The 21,809-nt window shown below is 35.5% G+C and overlaps 4 protein-coding genes across 6 annotated transcripts; 1 reads left to right on the forward strand and 3 right to left on the reverse strand.

Moving 5' to 3' along the window:
- Positions 1–46: 46 nt before the first annotated feature.
- LOC105164845 (RNA-binding protein csdA-like) lies at positions 47–1,408 on the reverse strand. Of its 3 annotated transcripts, none has more exons than XM_088882160.1 (4): positions 1,250–1,408; positions 706–1,085; positions 474–592; positions 47–398 (listed from the first exon to the last, which is right to left on the reverse strand). In XM_088882160.1, exons 2-3 carry the CDS (start codon positions 1,077–1,079, stop codon positions 502–504), a joined length of 465 nt encoding a protein of 154 aa, XP_088738286.1. In that variant the 5' UTR covers positions 1,080–1,085; positions 1,250–1,408; the 3' UTR covers positions 47–398; positions 474–501. The 3 variants fall into 3 exon arrangements, with proteins under 3 accessions (XP_088738286.1, XP_020550648.2, XP_088738285.1); XM_020694989.2 differs by having other exon boundaries at positions 1,157–1,316; XM_088882159.1 differs by having other exon boundaries at positions 47–390; positions 1,157–1,315.
- A 3,945-nt stretch (positions 1,409–5,353) lies between these two features.
- Positions 5,354–11,500, forward strand: LOC105164844 (protein tesmin/TSO1-like CXC 2). The gene is made up of 12 exons (XM_011083642.3): positions 5,354–5,616; positions 6,213–6,367; positions 6,481–7,018; positions 7,112–7,264; positions 7,859–8,442; positions 8,523–8,597; positions 8,673–8,859; positions 8,940–9,038; positions 9,148–9,214; positions 9,746–9,908; positions 10,051–10,761; positions 10,899–11,500. The coding sequence occupies exons 1-11, from the start codon at positions 5,554–5,556 to the stop codon at positions 10,745–10,747; spliced, it is 2,781 nt and encodes a 926-aa protein (XP_011081944.1). The 5' UTR covers positions 5,354–5,553; the 3' UTR covers positions 10,748–10,761; positions 10,899–11,500.
- Positions 11,501–11,772: 272 nt separating this feature from the next.
- Positions 11,773–16,636, reverse strand: LOC105164842 (uncharacterized). The gene is made up of 10 exons (XM_011083639.3): positions 16,481–16,636; positions 15,727–15,815; positions 15,465–15,579; positions 14,399–14,435; positions 14,164–14,233; positions 13,870–13,974; positions 12,874–13,024; positions 12,682–12,764; positions 12,237–12,330; positions 11,773–12,149 (listed from the first exon to the last, which is right to left on the reverse strand). The coding sequence occupies exons 2-10, from the start codon at positions 15,749–15,751 to the stop codon at positions 12,068–12,070; spliced, it is 762 nt and encodes a 253-aa protein (XP_011081941.1). The 5' UTR covers positions 15,752–15,815; positions 16,481–16,636; the 3' UTR covers positions 11,773–12,067.
- A 3,379-nt stretch (positions 16,637–20,015) lies between these two features.
- Positions 20,016–21,263, reverse strand: LOC105165075 (U-box domain-containing protein 8-like). Its single transcript, XM_011083948.3, has 2 exons — positions 20,717–21,263; positions 20,016–20,618 (listed from the first exon to the last, which is right to left on the reverse strand). The coding sequence occupies exons 1-2, from the start codon at positions 21,248–21,250 to the stop codon at positions 20,145–20,147; spliced, it is 1,008 nt and encodes a 335-aa protein (XP_011082250.3). The 5' UTR covers positions 21,251–21,263; the 3' UTR covers positions 20,016–20,144.
- Between the last annotated feature and the right edge of the window lie 546 nt (positions 21,264–21,809).

Consider the following 21,809-nt stretch of genomic DNA (forward strand, 5'->3'; position numbering starts at 1 on the left):
GAAAAAAAAGGAAATTCTTGAGATTTGAACTCTGTTTAGCCGAAAATTAGGACAGAAATTGCTCAGACACACATTGATATTAATTAGATCTCAAACATAGAAGAAATACAAAGTAAATATCTGGTACCAGTACTAATCAAAAGCTCACGAATGAAAGATTCAGCTCTACGTAACATGAATTTGCGATCATAATTCACCTACTGCTTCCTAAACTCCAAAACCAAAATTAAAATATCAAAAAAAAAAAAAAAAGAAAAGAAAAGAAAACAGGGAAATGGAAGTAGGTAGTCATAGGAGGCGAAAAGCATTCATCATCCATTTCTCTTGGACTGACAGTCGTCTTCAAATCTTTTGATTCTCTCTTCATCCAATGGCTTATAATTCGTAGACCTGAAAAGCTAAAACCCAACCAATCATGTATACGTGACAATCCTGTGGTCGTGAAAATCAAGGATTAATGAAGATCGTATTACCCAAAAATGGAGAATCTTGATGCATCGATCAAAACGAAGATTTGCCACTGGATTCCCTTGGTGCATTGCACCTGAAGCACTCCATCCTGCTGGCGAAGTTGTGCTCGTTGCAACCCGACCTGCGCTTCCAATTACACTTGTTATTATCAACACATGGAAACTTCTATTTACTGTTCTTACATGCAACTGAAAACACACGTATAAAAATCCATCAACTTGCTCTGTTTCTCACCTGGTGCAAATCCAGTCGCCGGATTTCCATCCAGAGCGGCTTCCGCCGCCGAACCCAAAGCCACGAGCTCGTGAAATCTCGCCATCAAAGCCACCACCACCACCGCTAGCCCCGTCGTCCTTGAGCGCGCCGCACTTGAAACAGCTGGAGCGGCTAGCGAAGTTGTGGGCGCCGCAGTTGCCTACGGAGCAGTACCAGTCCCCAGGCCTGACGTCCGGGCCGGTGAACCCGAAGGACGAGCCCCCTCTTCCACCGAAACTCCCGTAGTCACCTCTGTCGCCCGGCCTGGGGTCGCCGCACCGCTGGCAGGAGTCTCTCCTCTGAAAGTTGAGGTGCTGGCACGACCTGCAGTTCCAATCTCCTGGCCTGCTCATGTTCTCCTGATCATTAAAGAAAATAAATTAATTCACATTAATTTTTCACATAGTAACGAAATAAATAATTGAACAACCATCGATCAGTTGGTTGAGTTGGGCTGTTCCAAAGTGTCCCCAACCCCGACTTCCATTCTAATAAAATAATATATAAATAATTGAAATATTACCCTTATTAAGTACGTAGCTATAACAATGAAATAGAGTAGTGAAGTTGGAGGAAAATAGGCTGAAATACTGGTGGTGAGCGGGGAAGGTTTATATACAGGTGGAGGGGGGCCTCGAGACTCGAGCTTTATATTCTTAACTTAATTCAACCAGGGAATCGCATGAAAGAACTAAATTAAAGACAAAAGAGAAAAATGCTGGTGGTGATGCTGGATGTAATAATAATAATAATTATTATTATTATTATTATGTATATTGAGAGAAGGGAAATATTGACAAGTTTGATAAAGCAATCTATGTACAGCTGCTTTTAAGGATATATTGGAGTTGGGGGAAGTGCATGAACACAGTCCAACAAATTCTTTGCTTCCCTTCCAACATTGCCCTTCTTCTCCTAATTACTTACCCCACACCACATTAATAAATTAAATATAATTACTTCTGCAATTATTATTTTAAAATATAATAGTATGAAGTATGTATATGATCGGACTAGAATTTGGTGGTGTAGATCTGCTATTACGTTCATACCAGGTCGCTCCTGATCTTATATAATTCTTGAGGATCAGAAAACACGTCAAGCTAGTTGGGTTGGTTCCCGACAAAAACACTCCGACGCTCAAATTAGATTATAGGTCGAAATATGTGATAAAGAATAGCTATGTTTCATAGAATATCAATTACCTTTTACCGGTCTGAACTCTATATATTTATATAGGTAGAACTTACTATAATGAGTTGTCATGTGTCATGATCATGGGCATTGAGTCTTTAATCGGACGGCTCGTCGTTAATTAGGCGCTTGGATCGCGCTAGGGGCCATAAATCATGCACATGGATTTCTCTCTTCCTGCCTTATCTTGAGACGAGTTGACTTAGTAGTGCAAAATCCTATTTCTACCCTTAATGAAGGATATGTCGATCATTTAGTAATTCAATCCTCGGTATATATTCAATAAGCAACAACAGGAGTATAGGCTCTATTTCGATTTTTTTGAAGGAATTAGTGTCAATCAAATATGATACGATGAAAACTACCATGCATCATGAAAAGTGCAACAGTTGCCAAGTTGGCAAACAACATGAATGGTTACATGCCTGAGAAACTAGTGGATAAGTAAGAAGCATATAGACTTAGTATTATTTCTTGTCAACACATTGAATATTCTACGTATGCTAATTTTTTAAATGTTTGCAAATATGGACCCCACCCCTTCATTAATATTATTGTTATGTTAGAATAATTAGGTATATATATATATATATGTGTGTGTGTGTCTCCCTGGCTTTGAAATTGAATGATGTCCGGCATGCAGTGACTATATGGATGAAAATTGTGATTCCTTTTCTTTATTTCTTCTTTTGAATATTCTTTGTGTCGTACAAAGCTTGAGTTGTACTATGGCAGGTCAAGTGTGTGGGTTCACATCCCCCCCCCCCCCCTTTAATCCCTAAATTTAGCACTAATTTGTCATTTATTGACAATTAAAGCGCTAAGCTGCTTTTTAACACAACTTAACTGTCTTTTGCTTTCTGTAGTGACATTTCTAATTGGTCCAAATCATATTATATCATTCAAGTTAAATATTAAAATCTTAATATAACTCATTGTTAGTTAATACTTATATTAAATTATATTTATAATTTGGGGGTGGTATATATTGAGTGGGTCGGGTCAAAAGAGCCTGCTTGCCTGCCACAAAGATGGTTATGTCGAACACATGACACAAAAGAAGGAAAAAAATTCGAACTAGGAAATGCATTTCGACAACATGTCATTTTTCACGAAAAAGGGGTTTTGGGAGATTTTCTGACCAAGCCCAAGGGTATATGTGGAATTTAAGAAATGTTCCATTTATTTAAAGGGAAAAATGGCTTCAATCAAGATCAATTTCATCAATTATTTATTTAATATTGTGTATATTAATTTATATATGTAACAAAATTTATTATTATTATTATTATTATTATTATTTGCAATGATGATGGAGCGCAGGTGTCCGCTCGTGTGTGTCAGATGAGATTTGAATAAAATGGTTGTGTATAGATATGTATGGGGGAAGCTGAAAACGAAGTTAAGTTGCATGGCTCGAACTCCCAAGGAAGGATCCACGTTCCTTATCATCGATTCCAATTTCTCTGTTTTCCATCTCACTAACAAACCCTATTAATTAATTGATTTTTATATATATGTAGGCTAAATTATTAGAAAAAGTAAAAGTTTATTAGTTAATTAATAGGAATAATCAACACACTCTCCACCCCAAAAATTGAGTATAATTTACATATAAACTTTCTTATGGTTTCAAAATTTTCACCTAATATTCTTGAAGTTTGTTTTTATCTAACAAAAATAGGTTCTTTGTTAGTCAAATATCACTGAATATGTTGATATTAACAAAAAAATTAGATGGAAATAGATATTTATTTTCGATTGACTTATTGCAAATCAAATAAATTTTTTTTTCTGACTAAATTACCGTTATAAAGGTGCGAAATACCTCCTCATATGCATTAACATGTGAATATGTGTAGCTTGGTCATAAATAGATTTATTTGACCCCAATAAATAAGTAATAAGTCAATTTAGGGCAAAAATAAAGTTATTTTCTGATTTTTTTATTAATTTCAGTAAATTCGATAAATTTTACTTAACGAATGAATTTATTATTAGATGGAAGCATACCTCAACAGCATTAGAATAATTTTTAAGATTTTTACAAAATTTATATATAATCAAATTAAATTCTAGGGAAGAAGAATGTAAGTATTCCTAATTAATAATGAAAGGTAAGTAGGGGGAATATTGAGGATTATTGGGAGTTGGGTTCTAAAAATGGTAGAGTTTCGATAAAGATAGTGAGTGGAAGGTGATGATGGGGAGGGGATTGGGAAGATAGAGAATTGGAAGTTGTTGTAGTAGCAGTAGTAGTCTTCGAGGTCCAATTTGACCATCTTTTCTTTTCTTTTTCCCTCTCTATCCCTTTTTTGCTGTCACATTTTTCTTTTTCCCTAATCATCTTTTTTTGTTTTCCCCCCTCATACATACATATATACTCATAAGTTTGAATCCAACCCCCCCCCCCCCCCCCCCTCTCCAAGATCTAGGTGTAAAGGCAACAGCACACCACGACACCATTCTCCAAGAAAAGAAAAAGAAAAAAAGAAAAGAATTAATGGAGGAATAAAAGATGAAATAATATATAGTAATTATGAAAACCCTAATTAAGATATGTATGTATGTAACACCCACCATTTTTCTTGGGGAGTGGTAAAGAGAGCTGTAGCAAACTGTGGAAAAGCAAAAAAGGAAAGGGGCTCTGGACTGATTCGATTCCTCCCTTTCGGAGATGCTTCCAATTTCCATGCACCACCACCACCGCCACCGCCACCGCCACCACCATCACCATGCAGTTAGGCAAGGCTGAGTAATATGAGGCTATTTGTGTACATCAATAACAATGTAATATACATGGACTAAATTACGTGGAATTAATTACTGGTACAAATAAATAAATCAATACTTAGCTACATCCAAACACTGTTGCAGTAATTGGTACAGCTACTCAGAAATGATTCCAGTCAAAATTTTCACTACTCTTTAAGTAATTCATTGTTGCAGTTTTTATGTATCTATTACAAATCGAAGTTTTTAATCCATATAGGATTTAATTGAATTTAGACTAATTATATAATAAATACAGTATAGTTATAATATAATTTAGAAAAAATGACCAATCATATAACATGTAATTGAAGGATAATAAGTTTTCTTATAATAGACGGAGCTTCTTTAGGCTGAGAAAGAGAACATATCTATGCACGGCCCTAGACTGAATTTGGATCCGGCCCATTTATAGCCCGTAGACTGAATTTGGATCCCACCCATTTACTGCCCTCCAAAAAGAAATGGGCAAGCCCATTTGTTGTTGGAGCAACAGAATTGTTCAAATGGAATAAGCCCATTTCATTGTTAATGGGCCTAGCCCAACCTTTATTTGAGCCCTAACCTCAGCAAACACGTTTTCCCGCCCAAGCTACCCTCAATTTAAAACCGGCTATTTCCCTCTTATCCTTTTTTTATTTTAATTTTTTCCAGACGCAATAACATTAAAACAAAATCCTAATTTTTTCCTTGAGAATTAAAAAGAAAATGTTGATTTCATCATCTTATTGACATTTACATTGACTCTAGGAGAGCAGAGAGAGAGAGAGAGAGACTATCCCCAAAAGAGGGAAGTCTTGTATTGAGAGAAGTAAGAAATGCGGAGACTGTATATCCGGCTTGGAATTAGGGTTTTTGGACATGGACTCACCTAAATCGTGCAAGCCTACCACCACTACCGCTGCTGAAACTGCTCCTGCTCAAGTATATGCACACATTCTTTGGATTTTCCTTTTTTCATTATGTATATATATGTATTTTGTTTATCTGTTAATAGTAATGTGCGTTTATCTGGGATTTTAACACTTCATTCTGCCTTTGTTCCCCCTTTCCTGTGGCTTGTTTTTATGTGAATTTTGCGTTAAAATTGGTAACGAGTGTGGATCTTAGTTTAATTTTTAGGTAATTTTGTTCAAGTAAGGAAAAGGAGTCCTTTGTTCTTGGGAAAATGAGATATCTTTTCTGTAGGGTATGGATTTAGGGTACGGCTGTTCCCTTCTCTGATTACTTTTTTACTGAGAATTTTTTACTTGGATATGCTGGATTTTGTGGGTTTTAGATATGGGAAAATGCAGGATTGATGTATATGTAGCTTTTGTTTGCAGGATGGTGATTTTGGATTTCGGGTCTTGTGTATAACACGTTTTTGAATTGACACAGTGATTCTGAAAATTTGCTGGTTCTATCTTGTTGTGGACAAAATATGTAGAATCCAATGATGAATGAGGAATTTTAATTGTTATCTTGGAGATATGATGTTTTTGCTTTTGTTTCTCACTTGTTCTTTTGTTGGATTTCAGGACTCTCCGGTTTTTAGTTATATTAGCAACCTTTCTCCCATACAGCCTGTCAAGGCCCCACCAGTTACACAAGGTTTCCCAGGGCTTAATTCTCCACCTCTTGTATTCACATCACCGCGACTCAATCCCCACAGCCAGCCAACTTTCCTTAAAAGGTTTTGCATGTGTGGAGTTGTTTTTATGTTGGATGAAAACAAGTTTACTTTCTTGATTATCTTCATCTTGAAACATTTAAACAGTGAATTTTGATGATGTAAATGTTAAGCAGGGCGCAATTCCCAGGTCTATCAGCTGCCAAAATATCTGGACTGGATGAAGGTCGCAAGATTAGTGTTACTACCACCAATGCATCAGAAAATTTAGCTGCTCAGCTCAACTCTAGGCTAATTACTAGCAATGAGAAAGACTCGTATAGCTCTGTGGATGATCAAATTGAAAGTCCCCAGGGATGTCCTGATCAGTTCTTGACTGATGTTGAGAACATGGATTCTGTCGATCCGAATATTTCATCTGATTCTACCATAGAAAAATCCGAAAACATGGGTCAACCACCAGATGCGGTAAGAGGCTCAAAGGAATTAATAATAAAACACGACGAAACAAGTCAACGGATGTCCGTTGCACCTCCTTCCTTAACAACGGAAATCAAAGAGGTACATCAGCAAGATACATTAATTGATGTGAGTGCAGTAGAAACTGATATAAAGCAGGGAGGTAGCAATTCAATTTATCAGTGTTCAAAGATTGAATCTAAGTTGTTTGGAGACCATGCTTCTACAAACCCAGAGCAGGATTCCATGACTGAGGTCAGTGAAAATCTGAAGCAACTTCCCCATTTCTTCTGTAGTGAAAAGTGCATATTCATGTAGCTGTTGTTACCTAATAATTTGGGACTACAGAATGTAGAAGCGGAGCAGGTTTGTCCTTCGAATCAATCCTCGCAGTTACTCTCAGGATCAGTGCAAATTGAGAAAGATCATGAAAATTCAGTTGGGGCTACTGGAGCAGTGTTGATAGAATCAGTTTTGAACAAAGTCCAAAATGATCCTGAGGTGTGGAACTTTGGATTATGTGCTATATGAAAAGCCTATGAAATGGTTTTTATGTTCTCAGAAGTTCTGAAATAAATGATGAACTTAATTACATAATTGCTGAAATTCGTGTGAGCCAAATTCTCTTCCTTTTGATCCTTACATTTTTTTCTCTTTTTATTTTTGTATTAGTTTTGTCCAATGCTATTAAATCCATAAATGTGTAATTTAATTTGCTATTAATGGTATAAATATATAACCTAATCAAAGGCCTTTCTTCAGTAAGGTGCACCTTGCTCTGACCTGGCTCTAGGCAACTCTGAGCCATGGTGCTCCATGAGCCTTTAACAACAATATACCATTTTGACCATCTTTTTACCCCCATTCACTAGGTTTTTCAATAAAAGATTATTGTGCAATGACTTCTGTTTAATGTGCTTTATTTGATGTAAGTGATTTTTGAACCTGTAATTACATGTTGCATTAGTTGTTTCTGAACTTTTGCTTCATCTGAACTCCATGGACTGCATTTCCTTCTCTTGACTTGCTTATTGTAAGTCAGTATCCAATTATTCTATGAAATTTCCTCTCTTAAATATTTTTGAAATACATCAGGCTTTCCAACTCCGTGGCATACGCAGACGTTGTCTCCAGTTTGAAAATGCTCACAAGGTAATAACTAATCAGGCTGCTCAAAGTCCTGACAGTGGGGCCCCAGTATCAACTCCCATCAATGGGGGACAGGCGGACACAGTCCAGCCCATGTATCCTAGAAATATGAATTCTACCATAAAGATTCCCAAGCCTTCAGGTATTGGTTTGCACCTAAATAGTATTGTCAATGCTGTACAAGCTGGATCTACTGCGGTTGTGCATGTTAAATCAGCTCAGAGGGGTAACTTCAGTATACGGGGAAAGAAGTCTGTTCCTATAATCAATTCTCATCTATCTGATAACTCAATTAGCTCTTCAGTATTCTCTCCTCCAGAGAATGTTTCAGCAAGCACCGATGAAAATAGGTGTGAAAGCCTCGCCTCGCTGGCGGCTAATTCTGCTGCTTCTTATATTGTTAAGCCTTCAGACAACTCCATCTTAGATCCAGTGGAGGATCAATCAACTCCAGGTAACAAGAGGAAGTATAACAATACTGAAACTGATGGCAGTGCTGAGGAATTGAAGTCCAGCCCCAAAAAGAAAAGGCAAGCCCATGAATTATCTTGACAATTATAGTTTTATGTTTTCCATACTTTATAAGAATAAATTGTTTGCAATTTTCCAGGAAGAAATCTTCTGACTCCAGTGATGGTGATGGCGGCAAACGGTGCAATTGTAAAAAGAGTCAATGCTTAAAGCTGTAAATTGGTCTAAGACTTTATCAATTATGATTTGCAGCAATTGTTTTCCCTTTTCGTAATCTGTTTTTCTGCAGTTACTGTGATTGCTTTGCTGCCGGGATATACTGTGGGGAGAGTTGTGCTTGTCAGGGGTGCTATAACAGAACGGAATATGAGGATACGGTTCTTGAGACACGGCAACAAATTGAATCGCGGAATCCCCTTGCATTCGCTCCTAAAGTGGTACAGCACATTAGTGAGCCAGCAGCAACCAGTAGTGGGGTATTGATCACATGAGACTGTTTGAAAATTCATGAAACAAATATGTCAAATAATATTTCAAAATGTTCAACTTTTTGCAGGAAGATGGAACTCTATTCACGCCATCCTCAGCAAGGCACAAAAGAGGGTGCAATTGCAAGAAGTCCATGTGTCTCAAGAAGTATTGTGAGTGCTATCAGGTATGTGGTTGTGTTTTTGTGCATTTATTATTAGGTGATTGTTTCACATTGCTATGCTATACTTTCTTCAAGTTATTCTTCTTGAATGAGTTTGTTCCTCCTGGGGAAGTCGAATGTTGGTTGTTCAGATGGATGCCGATGCGAAGGATGTAAAAATGTCTATGGCCGAAAGGGAGGTATGATTTTGGACTAACATACTGTACCTGTTAATTTATAGAGGAAAGATAGGGACAAAATTAGTTACTATTGGATCTTAACTTGACTTGTTGCTTTTCTCAAATTATATCATACTTGGCTACCTTTGCTTACGCATACTGCATGATCTTCTGAACAATACAACCTATGTTGTGGCTATCTCTATTATAATTAAGAGTAGTGGATGTATATTTCATTTAAGCCTACATCATCTGGATGGTTTGTAGTATATTTTTGTGCTAGGGCTTACTGTGATTGATGTATTTGTTTAGAAAATAAGGGGTTTGCCTTGCTCACTCAGTAGAAAGAGTTGTATACACCGAGCAGCTACATAGCACATAACTGCTCCTTAGTCTGTCCACTTTGCTTAGGGCACCTGTATAAGTGGCATGGAGATGAATAATTTTCTTTATTGAGATAAAAAAGGGATCACTGCTTTTCAGATACTTGATCAACCCAGTATTTAGTATATTCGCTCATTCTGTCTGATATCATTTCTTCATCTTTTTCAGAATATGGCGTGATTAAGGATGTTTTGAGTGTAGAGGGTACTGGTGAAAGAAGAGAAGGCTCATTTACTGAACAGATAATGGCACCCGGAAATGGTTATAATCATACTGAGCTTTGCAATCCTCATAGCTTGACTCCTCTGACGCCAGCAGTCCAGTTCCCAGAGTAAGACTAATTTCTAACTTGGAAGTACTTGGATTGCATGGACTCAACATATGATGATAAATAATTACTTTTTGCTGTCTTAAATGGCTTCTTTGGTGTGTGTTAACTCTTTTTTCCTTTTTTCTCTTTTCCAATTATAAAGCCACAGACAGGATGCACCGAAAGCATGGCTTCATTCTGGAAAATACTTCCAGTCACCTGAATCTAGTCTCACTTTTGTAGCACCATATATGATGTCTCCAGGGTCTCCTAGAAATTCAGAGAATAACGGCATGATCTCAGGAAATGCCCCAGGAGTTCTGGATCTGGTTTCTCCTGATCAAGGATTATTTTATGGTAATGCAGAAATGGGGAATGAATACTCAACAGTTAGTGACCAATCAGGGAAGATAGAGAATCTTTCTAGTCTACCAGGTGCTAAGGAATGGGCATCTCGATCTTTTTCAGGAAATAAATCCTATTCTTCAGTGAGCTCCCTTCGGTGGCGTGGTTCACCAAATACTCCCATGGCTCAATTCAGTGGCCATAAACCTCTCCAAGTGATTGAGCTTGAGTCTGATTTCTCCAACACTTTGCAAGATGATACACCAGATATATTGAAGGACAGTCCTACACCATTGAATGCAGTGAAGGTAAGCTCCCCAAATAAGAAACGTGTGTCTCCTCCTCATGGCCAGCAACATGAGTTTAGTTCAAGCTCATCTGATGGCCTGAGAACTGGTCGGAAGTTCATCTTGAAAGCTGTTCCTTCATTTCCACCTCTTACCCCATGCATTGATTCCAAAAGTGTCGTAACTGAGCAGAAAAATGATCCTCAAAGTTGTAGTCACAACAAATGACCAGAACTGAGAAGGTAAAACCCTTGTCTTACATTCAAATCACTTGTAGTGAATGACATTTCTCTATCTCAGTTGTTTACCTTTGCTCCATCCACAAGCTGGTGCCTCTGCTCAAGACATGATACTTAGTATTTGCATAATTTGTTTTCAGATATGCTTGTTGTCTGTGTTTGTCATGATCTGCCAGTAGATGTCTACCTCGGAGTTATACACGGGCATACATATATCACAATGGGCACAAAATCATGGGACATCTTAAGGCACATTTGCAGTCACCAAGACGTCATGTTTAAAGATTGAACAAAAGCCATGAGCAGAGCTGTGAAATCCTTCCAATGCCTTCTCAAACTGCCTCCCTTTTGTTCATCCTTTTACATGTAAAGAATGTTGCACATCTGATTGTAAGAAGCAACAAGGTCAAGTTATTCAAAATTTTCACCTGATGATGTCCAAACACCGAGGCATTGAAGATAATAGAGGGCTATCTCTTATCTTGATTCTTAGCCTTCTGTTACGAATACCAGAGCATGTTGGTTCCAATCTATCTCCTGGTTGAAGAAAAGAAATAAAAGAATATGTTTGATTGATACTAGCAGCTAGCAATAGTTTTATCCGGGCCTATTCCAGTAAAAGAATTTGAAGTACATTATGTCTTGACTAGTTTGAAATTCTATCGATGTCAATGACCTTTCCATGTCTTTATCATTGTTAGCTGACAGCCCTATGAAAAAAGCGCGCAGTTTTTCATTCTTATTAGATGGTCACTGTTGGTCATTAGAAGTTATAAACTTCAGTTTCTGTCTAAAATTATGACATAGTCTGGCAATTTTGATATCTTAAAAGACATCAAAGGTAATGAAATGAAACCCACTTTCTGAATCAAACGAATTTAGATAACAGCTTCCAGATCAAATTACTTTGATAGCAAACAATGAAAATGATCAAACTACTTATCTCATTCCATGCTGAAGCTGACTTCAAATTGTGTCCGGAGAAAGCACAATAAACAACAGTGACAACAGATCAATATAGAACAGCCTTAATGTTGAAGGTATAATAAACTGCATCTCAGGTTCAAATATATAAAGAGAGGTGGAACATTGATAAAATCAGAGCAACAGGTTTTCTCTACTTGAAAGGGAAAGATTTAGGGTACATGCTTGATGTACTAAGCTTCGTTAGCCTTCAACAATACAAGGGAGCACATACTGTTATTGTACGCAAAATTTCCATCTATTTAAGCTACTTCTACTTGTTATAACTATTATGTTTTAAGTTCTTCTCATGTATACCCCAAGTAGCCCCGAAGATTTGTCTGACTTACGATCCCTGAAGCCCCAATCTTGCAGTCAACCAGCGACAAACTTCATCCATCTCTTCAGGAATGGTATAATGACCAAGCCTGCGTGTACAAGTAAAATAAGAAGCTGTTCTCTGTGTTATATGAGACATTATATTGCTGTAAAATAAAGTTCAGGTGTATAAATACCCATCATATGGTCTAAATGTAAGATTTTGAAATCCAGCAGAGCTCAAAACACGTGCCGACTTTTCTCCATGTTTATAAGCCACCACATCATCCCCTGGAACAGAAGCTATTCTGTAATCTTTGAACTTAAAACACATTATGAAATTCTAGTTATAGTTTTAGTTTCCAGTCCGGTGTAAAGGTTTTGTGCCTCAGGTTCAATGTTGGAAAATCAGGTTCTTGCACACGAGCAAAACATTAATTACTCCAACTCAACAGCATTGATATATCTATGCATGCCCTAAAGTATTTGTAAAATCCAAAACTCATCATACAGATGACCCTTCAGAATATTGAGGCTAAAAGAAATTTTTGAGAAAAATTAGGTAATCTCAGAAAGCCATAGCCCAGCACAAAAAATTGGATGCGTAACTTATGAAATTTCGATAAACATAAATGTATATACCAGAACCATGACACAGCAAAATCGGCAATGATGCTGCACGCCTTACAGTCTCATTTGATCCTTCCATCCGGTTTCTTAACGTCCTAGAAAAAAATCAGCCACTGAGTGTAAAATAATATGTGGCTACCAAGAAGAGCATGGCAATTGCTATGTATATGCTTTGGGTGGATCACAGTATGAATAGAGCCATACTTAGAACATGGAAGCCAGCCGCTAAGACCAATAACAGAGCTGAGGTTAACTAAGTATGGGTTTCTGTTCCCGTATTGGCCAAAAATGTGGCACGTGGCTGAGTAAAGAGCAGTTGCCGCGCCCATACTAAAACCTCCAATACCTAGTTTGACTGTGGAGATAAAACAAAAATCATAAATATTAAGTATAGACAGCTGCACAAAATATGAGTCTTCTTTCTTTCTTTCTTTTTTTTTTTTTTTTTTTTTTTGGTGGGGGCAGCATAAATTTCAGCTCAAGAAAGGACATAAGATCACCACACTAATGGGAACCCATTTCATCCACTTGATAATTGGCATAACATCAGGGAGATATTACTAAATCCGTTGACTAATAGATAACAGTAAATTTTCCACTATTAGTTGGTGGCTTGTCAGAAACATAAAATCTGATGTAATATGATATAGTTCAAAGAGATCAAGCTCAGAAAATAGTTAATTTGAGTAAGCAGAACTAGACATAATCTATTGTACAGAAAATTGAAATTAGAAGAAACACTATCTACTTCTGTTTGCATTTTTGTGAAAGTCAAACAGATTTGCTGAAGTAGGAGATGACAACAATTAAGCCAGTTATTGTGAATTGTCTATTTATCATGAACTAGACATCAATTGCAATGAACTTATGCCTATTTGTGCTTTTATTTCAAGCACATAGAGCATAAATTGACAAATTACATTTTCTTTCCAAGCAATTTTGAATCCCAATTTAATCAATTTATATATAAAATAAGCAAGTGCAAAACTGAAAATCAAAATTCCGATTCATAGTAGTTATGCCATGAGAATACAGACAAGCAAACGGATCCCACGCTTCTTCCAGTAAGAGTAGAATACTGTACACTTGTAACATCTTTCTCCTCATTTAACCCATCTCTTAAGGAAATTCAATCTATCAAATTCCCTTACAAGCAATTGTTTTAAAGAAAACGTATGACACTCTGAAGAAGAAACTTACTATCAGCAGGCTCTGTTGACAAGAGATTTGCGACATGTGCTGCTGATGCATCCAATCCTTCTAAATCGTCTGGTGCATCCTCTGTAATATCTTGTGCATCAAACCCTGTAATGTTGGAGTAAGATGATATAGCAGGTGAAAAAGAAAATGAGTTACTTCCAATAATAGATAAGGGGAAATCCACAACTGTGGTTTAGTATTGATTAACGATTGCTTGTACAGCTTGCCGCAGCTTAGAAAACTCAGTGGCCATAAGTATACACTACGATTATAGGTTACAAAAAGTTATCTTACAAGCAGTGCAAGGAAATCCACCAAACAGAGACACTGGACGAGTAGGAGCAGTTGGGCAAATCCATTTTACCTGCATGGTGTTCAGTTTAAAATGATATGATCAAATTTCCAATTACAATACAACTACTTAACATTTCCACATTACAAGAAAGGAATTAGCTTAATGTGTTTTTCCATAAAGATGTAATTTATACAGGAGAGCTATAGAATGGCTGGAAATCATACTAGAACTTACGTTTTGAAGAGGAAGGCTTTCCAAGAGCTGCGACCAGCTACAGAGGCAACAGTAAAATTAAACCACCGTAAAGTGTAGAACACTACATGGAGCCCTCAATTAAGGCTCAAGCCAATAGACGTATGTATTGGATCTTTAACTTTAAGCACATAAGACAGTTTCCATGACTATAAAACTCGAAGATATGCAGGTGGTTGGCATCTATGTCTAAATCATGCAAAAGAGATCTATGCATAAGCAATGAAGATAAGTTAATAAAGTAACAAGTCAACACCATTATTATCTTTTAATAATATAATCAAGTTGACTACATAACAGCATAAACAGTTGCAACTTAAAAGTTGAAGCTTACCCATTAAGCTACCATATTTATATTTTGAATCCGTTAGTACCACCTAAGCACTTATCTACATAGTTTTTTGAAAACATATTGAAGAGTTGTTTAATACAATGATACAGATTAATAAGCCAAATTAAGAGATTGAAAATTCAAAATGTCAGCCTAATCCTTAATGAAACTCAACTATTTGCAACTTGTGATTTAAAAAAACAGATAAATACATATAGTGCTCTAGGGATTTAAAAGGGAAAAGCATGGTTAGTGAGGAAGTGGTCCCCTGTTCTTCATCTTCCACATTGGGTATAGACTTGATACCACCACTCATCCATAGAAATCAGATTGGATGAGTGAAATCAGATTAAGAATGCAAGAAAGGACAAAGAATAACACAGTACTCAGTGCACGGAACCATTTTCTCCTGTGATTGATTCGAATGATAATATTCTAGAAGACAAGGACAAAAACTTGGCATTCTTTACCTATTCTTCACATGCTATAATTAAGTTGGTCCACCATCTGAAGGAAGTTATTCAAGGAAAGATGAAAGTATTCAAATCCTTGCAAACAAACTTCTCACTTAACCACATCTACGAAACAAATAAAAGATACTTTCATGCATTTAAGGATGAATATAACTATAACTCATTTTAATCTGGATCTTTCCCATCAAAACAAGAACAAATATCAAATTCTCTTTCTTTTTACGATTACCAGAAATTACCATACCTTGAGCCTTTATCGCCAAGGCCATGTAGCCAGACTATTGTAGCCTGGTGCCTTCCTTTCGGCCTGACAACATGAGTCCTTCCAAACTCAAACATCGTTCTTGAGGTTTGGCTACCTTAAACATTTAAGAGATAAAGGTTTAGAACCTATTGCTCATATTTCTTTGGTTGACAATAAAGAATGACTGAAGTAACTATCAGTAGCTGAGACATAATCACACATTATACAGTAATTAACCGAAGGATGAAAGAAGTTAACCGACCCCCGGCAGAGATATTGAAGCTCATAGCTTGCTTCTATTTAATACTAAATGCAGAAGAATCTCCTTCCAGGCAATCGAAGAAAGAGCTCCTGCAATGAATAAAAATCGAAGTGGCCCTTGTATTTATATTAGTTTGAAAGGGTGAAATGAAATCCATAAACAAGTGTGCACGCGGTGGTCTCTACATCCACCATTAACATACTACCTAAAACTACCTACTAAAAGATAATCGGAAAGATACGGGAATCCATGAAAATGAAACACCAAGAAAGACAAAAAGGAAATGAGAAGAAGAAAAAAAGTTACAAACTTTATGACCACATAGAATCCACATAGATCAAGAAACAAAGAAATTCAAGAATGACACATGAGCCAACTAGGAATAATGTCTCTCTTGACTTTGCAACGCACATTCTCAGAGAATCAATTCAAGTGCACAAAGTAGAAAAAGAGACGCGCTTGCAACCGTTCAACCCAAGAATATTTTCATGAAAAACAATTGAAGCAAAACTTGAAACAATTATTTTCGTTTTCACACACCAAATCAATAATAGACTTTTCTCACTTCAAGAAATGGAGATTATCAGAAACCCAGAAGCTCAAAAGATTATTTTGATGACGGAAAGAAGCAGCACATGTGCAGCAGCATTAAGTAGCAGACACAGTAAAGATCTAAATTGAAAATAGAAAGAGGTTGAATTCAGCGGTGTGAAAAAGATAAAGTGGGGTTTAAGGTTTCCTGTACTGTACCAACCTTGAGCTGGGGTTCTAGCCTTCTAGAGTTCAAGAATCAACAAAACACAACACAAAAGTGCATAGGCTTTTCCGCTTCCCTTTCCTATTTGTCTGTCTATGCTCAAATAGACTATACATTTTCTGTTTAATAATATTGTCTTCCAAAGGAGTCAGCTCAACATACAAGTATTTAAAATAAGATAAACAAATACAAGAAACTTTGGTTATATTCTTAAAATAACCTTTTCCACTTTTGGAAAATAAAAAGAGAAAGATGGAGATATGCGTAGCTTTAATATATTTGATTTTTTGTATTTTTATCAGTGTAAGATAAAAAAGAATATTTGAATTATGTATTATGTTAAGATACAGATAAATGTTCGGACAATGATGAAATGCAAACAAACAAAGTCTTTTTACTTTTATCTTCTTTTTGCGGGCAAAAGAAAGACATGGAAGAAAAAAAGAAACTTTTCTCTGTTGTTTTGGCTGAATAATTTCTACTGCTATTGTTACATTCTTAACAATAAACATGCTATTATATGTTCACTTCTCTTATTTAATAGGGTGACTTACATTTTACTGTTCTTTTAATTTATGTTTTACCCCCTCAATTATAAAAATTTACACTTAAAATCCTCTTAATTTGTAAGCATAATGTAAAGGATATTAGAGTAGTCGCATACTCTCGATTTCATCGTGACCCTATATGTCATATATACTTTCATGTGTATAAAGGGAGATGAAGACACTTTTATAACTCTAAAATAGACGAATAATTTCGAAAAGAATTATTTTAGTAATGTGAATGACCATTTTACAAAATTATTCAGAGTGTCCAAATGCCATTTAATAATTATATTAAAGTCTATAAATTAACTCCATGTATATACATATATGTATGCATATACACACCATCCATAAGTCTTGCAAAACCAAGAACGAGGATTATACTTAATTTTATTTTTCAAGTGATGAAAACATGGTAAACTAATATTCCAAAATAGTAATTCATAAGAGTGGTATTTCTCATGACTTGTCCTCAACATTACATAAAAATCACATGAGTTTTTTGGTTTTGTGCAGTCATCATTTTGTTGCAGACTTTTTGTCAAAAAATCTTATATATGCTTCACAACTCAAAAGTAGTATTCCCTTCATCTCAATTGCCTTTCTGCAATATTAATATTTTTGTCTGTTTTTGAGGTTTTGGTCCATATTTATGGCCACATTCATATCATTCATTAAAAGTTTCATTTGAGGAAGATGATGATAATATTGGAATAATTAGAAATTAGAATATACTTGTCATATATATATATGTGCTGAAAATTAAATATTGTGCAAAGTATGAGTATACTAATTAATTATAAACACAAAATTATTCGAATATGTTGAAGACAAAACATAAAGAATTTTGACTCTCCATATATAAATTCTTAAAATTCATGATCACATATTCATACTTTTTCCCAAAGTGTCTTTTATCAACAATTAAATATAATTTTCAGAAAACTATATTCTTTTGTTAACATAAAAGAAAAATCTCCACTTATAAAGTAGTCTTTCTTTTGACCCCGGAAAATATGTTCATCTTGTCTCTACTACATCCCCCCTCGATCCCCCCTCTTTTTGATATTTTTGAATGGTTTTTAAATCTAAAATAAAATTTAAGAGGGCAACACAGACACATTCTCAGACAAACATAAATATATATATATATATATATATATATATTGACCTTTCGATTTGATAAGAGCTGAAATAAATATTGCATGGGTGATGTAATAAACTGTGTGGCATCATCATGAGCATTCATCAATCAAAAGTTTGATCAAATGTTGCCTACCCCACTCTTGATTAGTGCAGAATCTTAGTGTTTAGCAGACAATATCTGTAATTAAAAGTGCTTGACAACACATAAGTAGCCAAGTGGATAATCACGGGCGTGGCTATATAATTAATTACTTCTCACAGTGGTGTGTTATTTTTTTGTTTATTTTGAATACGTTTGTTGATTTAAAAATATTAATGTATTAAATAAGTATTTAAATTTAAATATAATAAATAATATATTATTAATACATCAAATAAAGGAAATGGCCAAAATGAATAAAAAGATCAAAAGAACATATATATATATATATATATATTAGTACATTTCATGTCAGGGGGCTTCTATATATATATATATATATTAAATGAGATTTTCTTGTTTACAATCAGCTTAATTTCAATATTGTATATTACATGTAAGAACTCTAATTTGGTTAGGGTCATCATTAAAAATGAAATATTCTCCACTTTGAACACTAATGACCTAGAATTTGAATTTGGTGCCTTATTCTTGTTTTACTTTTACCATAGAACCGTTAATTATTTTTCTTTAAATCCGATTGTGTTCACTACACAAAAGAATAAGATTAGCCACCAAAAAATTTAGTGATAATTTTAATATTGTCACTAATTATATATATATTTAGTGGCAAAAATATTTATTTTGTCATAATAATGAATTTCATGATTTTAATAATTATAATTTTGCAAAAAGTGTTGGTAGCAAGAATTAATGACAAAAAAATGTACTTAAAATTGTCACTAAATATAATTAATGATTCATTTATTGTGATGACCTAGTAGCAACAAATAATAATTGTCCTTATATTATATTGTCACTAAGTTGTTACCATAGATATGTTAAAAATTGTATTTGGTAACAATTTTATACAATTTATTTGTCTAATAACTATAGAGTGACAAAATAAAATTATTGTCACTTAGTATGTATATATATATATATATATACTTGACATTTTATCACTAATATTAAATTTTTTTATAGTGGTTGTAATTTGAACTTTCGTATGTCTAACTCACCCTAATTATATAGGAGGAGTATTTATAATTTTAGATTGATGTATATATTTTTGTTTCTTCCTTTTCTTATTGGATAATGACCAATGTAGTAGTTTTCTGGATCGTGTGGTGCGTCCCAAATCAAAGGATGAAGTTTCGGGTAGGTCAAATCGGAACCAATCCAATTCATGTAAAAATATGTGAATTTTTGTCCTGTATAAACATTAGCAATTGTGGTATGTAAGGATATTGTCTCTAGGAAAATGAGTGATGATTGAGGTAGTGGTGACGAGACAACCACATTCTTGCATTTGTTAGGGCAAAAATATATTTACATGTTAGAGAAGTAATAGAATATAGGGAGAAATAGTTACGATCAAGAAACAACTATTATGTTTGGATTCATTTTCTGAGTATTTTTTGTGTTTTGTGGAGATAAAAAGAGAAAAATAAAAATAAATAAGTGTGTGTTAGAAATAGTATGTATGTTTGGATTTGTTTTTGGAGATAATTTAAAATAAGTATTATATGTTTAATGTTGTGTTTTGGGAGATAAAAAATACTATTTATTGTCAAATCATATCTTTTTTATATATATTTATGTATATATGTGTATTTATGCTAAAACAGTTAAAAACACCTAAATAAGGTGTTTTTAAATAATGATAAATATTGGGTATGTTTTAACTTGTCTCGAACAAAATTAGAAAAAAAAAACAAACATAGCAAATATATTTTTCTGCAAAAATACACTGATTTCAATTCCCAACACTCTACTGTTCCATGTAATCTTCCAAGGCTCATTTTGTGATCCATATGCATGCAACTCAATACACGTTAACATCCATGATCTTCTTCATTAATAAACCGGCCTTCTCCCGGGCCCGACCCGAACCCCTCACAGAAACATCCGCCAGCACAGACGAAAACTCCGGCAGTCTCACAGCATCCCTTAAACACCCTTCACTCTCATCGAACAACCTCAGAAGAATCTCGCACGCCCCTTCCTTACTCAGCATACACCCTTTTTTCAAGATCCCCACCATTCGGGCTACCAGCCTATCAGTTCTCTTCAGCTCATTCAGCCCTTCTTCAAACCTGGCAAGAAGTCCAAGAATCGTCAGCGAAGTCCCGGAAAGATCCTCCTCGTTGCTACTCTCGGCCACCGCCAATAGCATTGGCACAGCTCCCGCTCGGACTGCCACAGTGCAGTTGCCATGAAATTGCACTAGCTCCGCCAGAGAGCTGAGAAGGTGGTGGGTGGCGGGACTTCGGGGACCCGAAATTGCCTTCACTAGAACCTGAATCAGTGGGTAAGCAGGATTTTATTAGTTTGGCTTTAAAAAAAATTGAGCATGACAAACATGGCTTTCTCAGAATCTTCACTAAGAATCTCGACCTGAATAGTGCCAGCGACCCCAAATCTGGCCTTATTCTTGTGGAGCATGGCTAAACTGCAAAGCAAGGAAGCGGCGAGTTTGCCGGATTCGGTTGAGTTTGGGGAGAGAATGAGAGTATTGAGGTGGTGGATGGTGTCGATTTGAGCGAGTGAGTGCTTCAAGCTGGTATTAAGGGAGAGGTTGAAGAGCACGGAAAGCGCAAGAGTCTGGACAGTGGGAGGGGAGGGGGTCTTGGACAGGGCGACAAGTGAAGAAATGGCTGCATCGGTTTGTGCTACCAGGTTTCGGTTTTGCGGGCTGAGTTTGGTGATGGTGACTAAGGTTTCCAGGGCCCGGTGTTGATGTTCACTGGAGACAGCTGAGGGCTGAGCTAATTCTTTGATGCACTCAGTGATTGTTTCACGAACTCGACTTGCCATGATTTCATGGATGTTTCTTGACGTTTCGGTAGACGTCAGTTGCATGGTTTTATTGTGATTAGAGAGGGCCAGTTCGATTACTCCAATGTTTTGCAAGAAGGGAAACTTTGGCATATTTCATTGGATTGTCAGCCGGCGGACCAATAATTAGGAACCTGGCGTCGCCAACAAAAATTGGGGAAAACATATTATCACACATAAGTATTACGGATAATTCCACTGTTCCCTTTTCAAATTTGCTATAATTATACGTAAATTTTTTTTTATTTGAAAAATTATATCTAATGTATCTGAAGTTTGCTTTTATCTAACAAATAAGTTCATTCGTTAGTCAAAATTCACCGAATTTATTCTATTAACAAAAAAAAAAAGAAAAAAATATATATTAACCCTTAATTGACTTATTATTGACTTATTGCAGGTTCAATAAATCTTTTAATGATCAAATTACCCTCATACTCCTTCATGCCTTAATGTATCTGAGGAGATATATTTTCACCGTTATAATGGTTGTTTAATCAGAAAAAAATTATTTGACTTGTAATAAGTCAATAATCAATTAAACGAGGGTAAATATCAATTTTCTTTCAATTTTTTTGTTAATATCAGAAAATTCAATGAATCTTGATTGACAGAGAAACTTATTTATTAGATGGAAACAAACATCAGGAAT

The sequence above is a fragment of the Sesamum indicum genome, linkage group LG6 (genome assembly GCF_026168435.1).
Source record: "Sesamum indicum cultivar Baizhima isolate 11 linkage group LG6, ASM2616843v1, whole genome shotgun sequence".
Lineage (NCBI taxonomy): Eukaryota > Viridiplantae > Streptophyta > Magnoliopsida > Lamiales > Pedaliaceae > Sesamum > Sesamum indicum.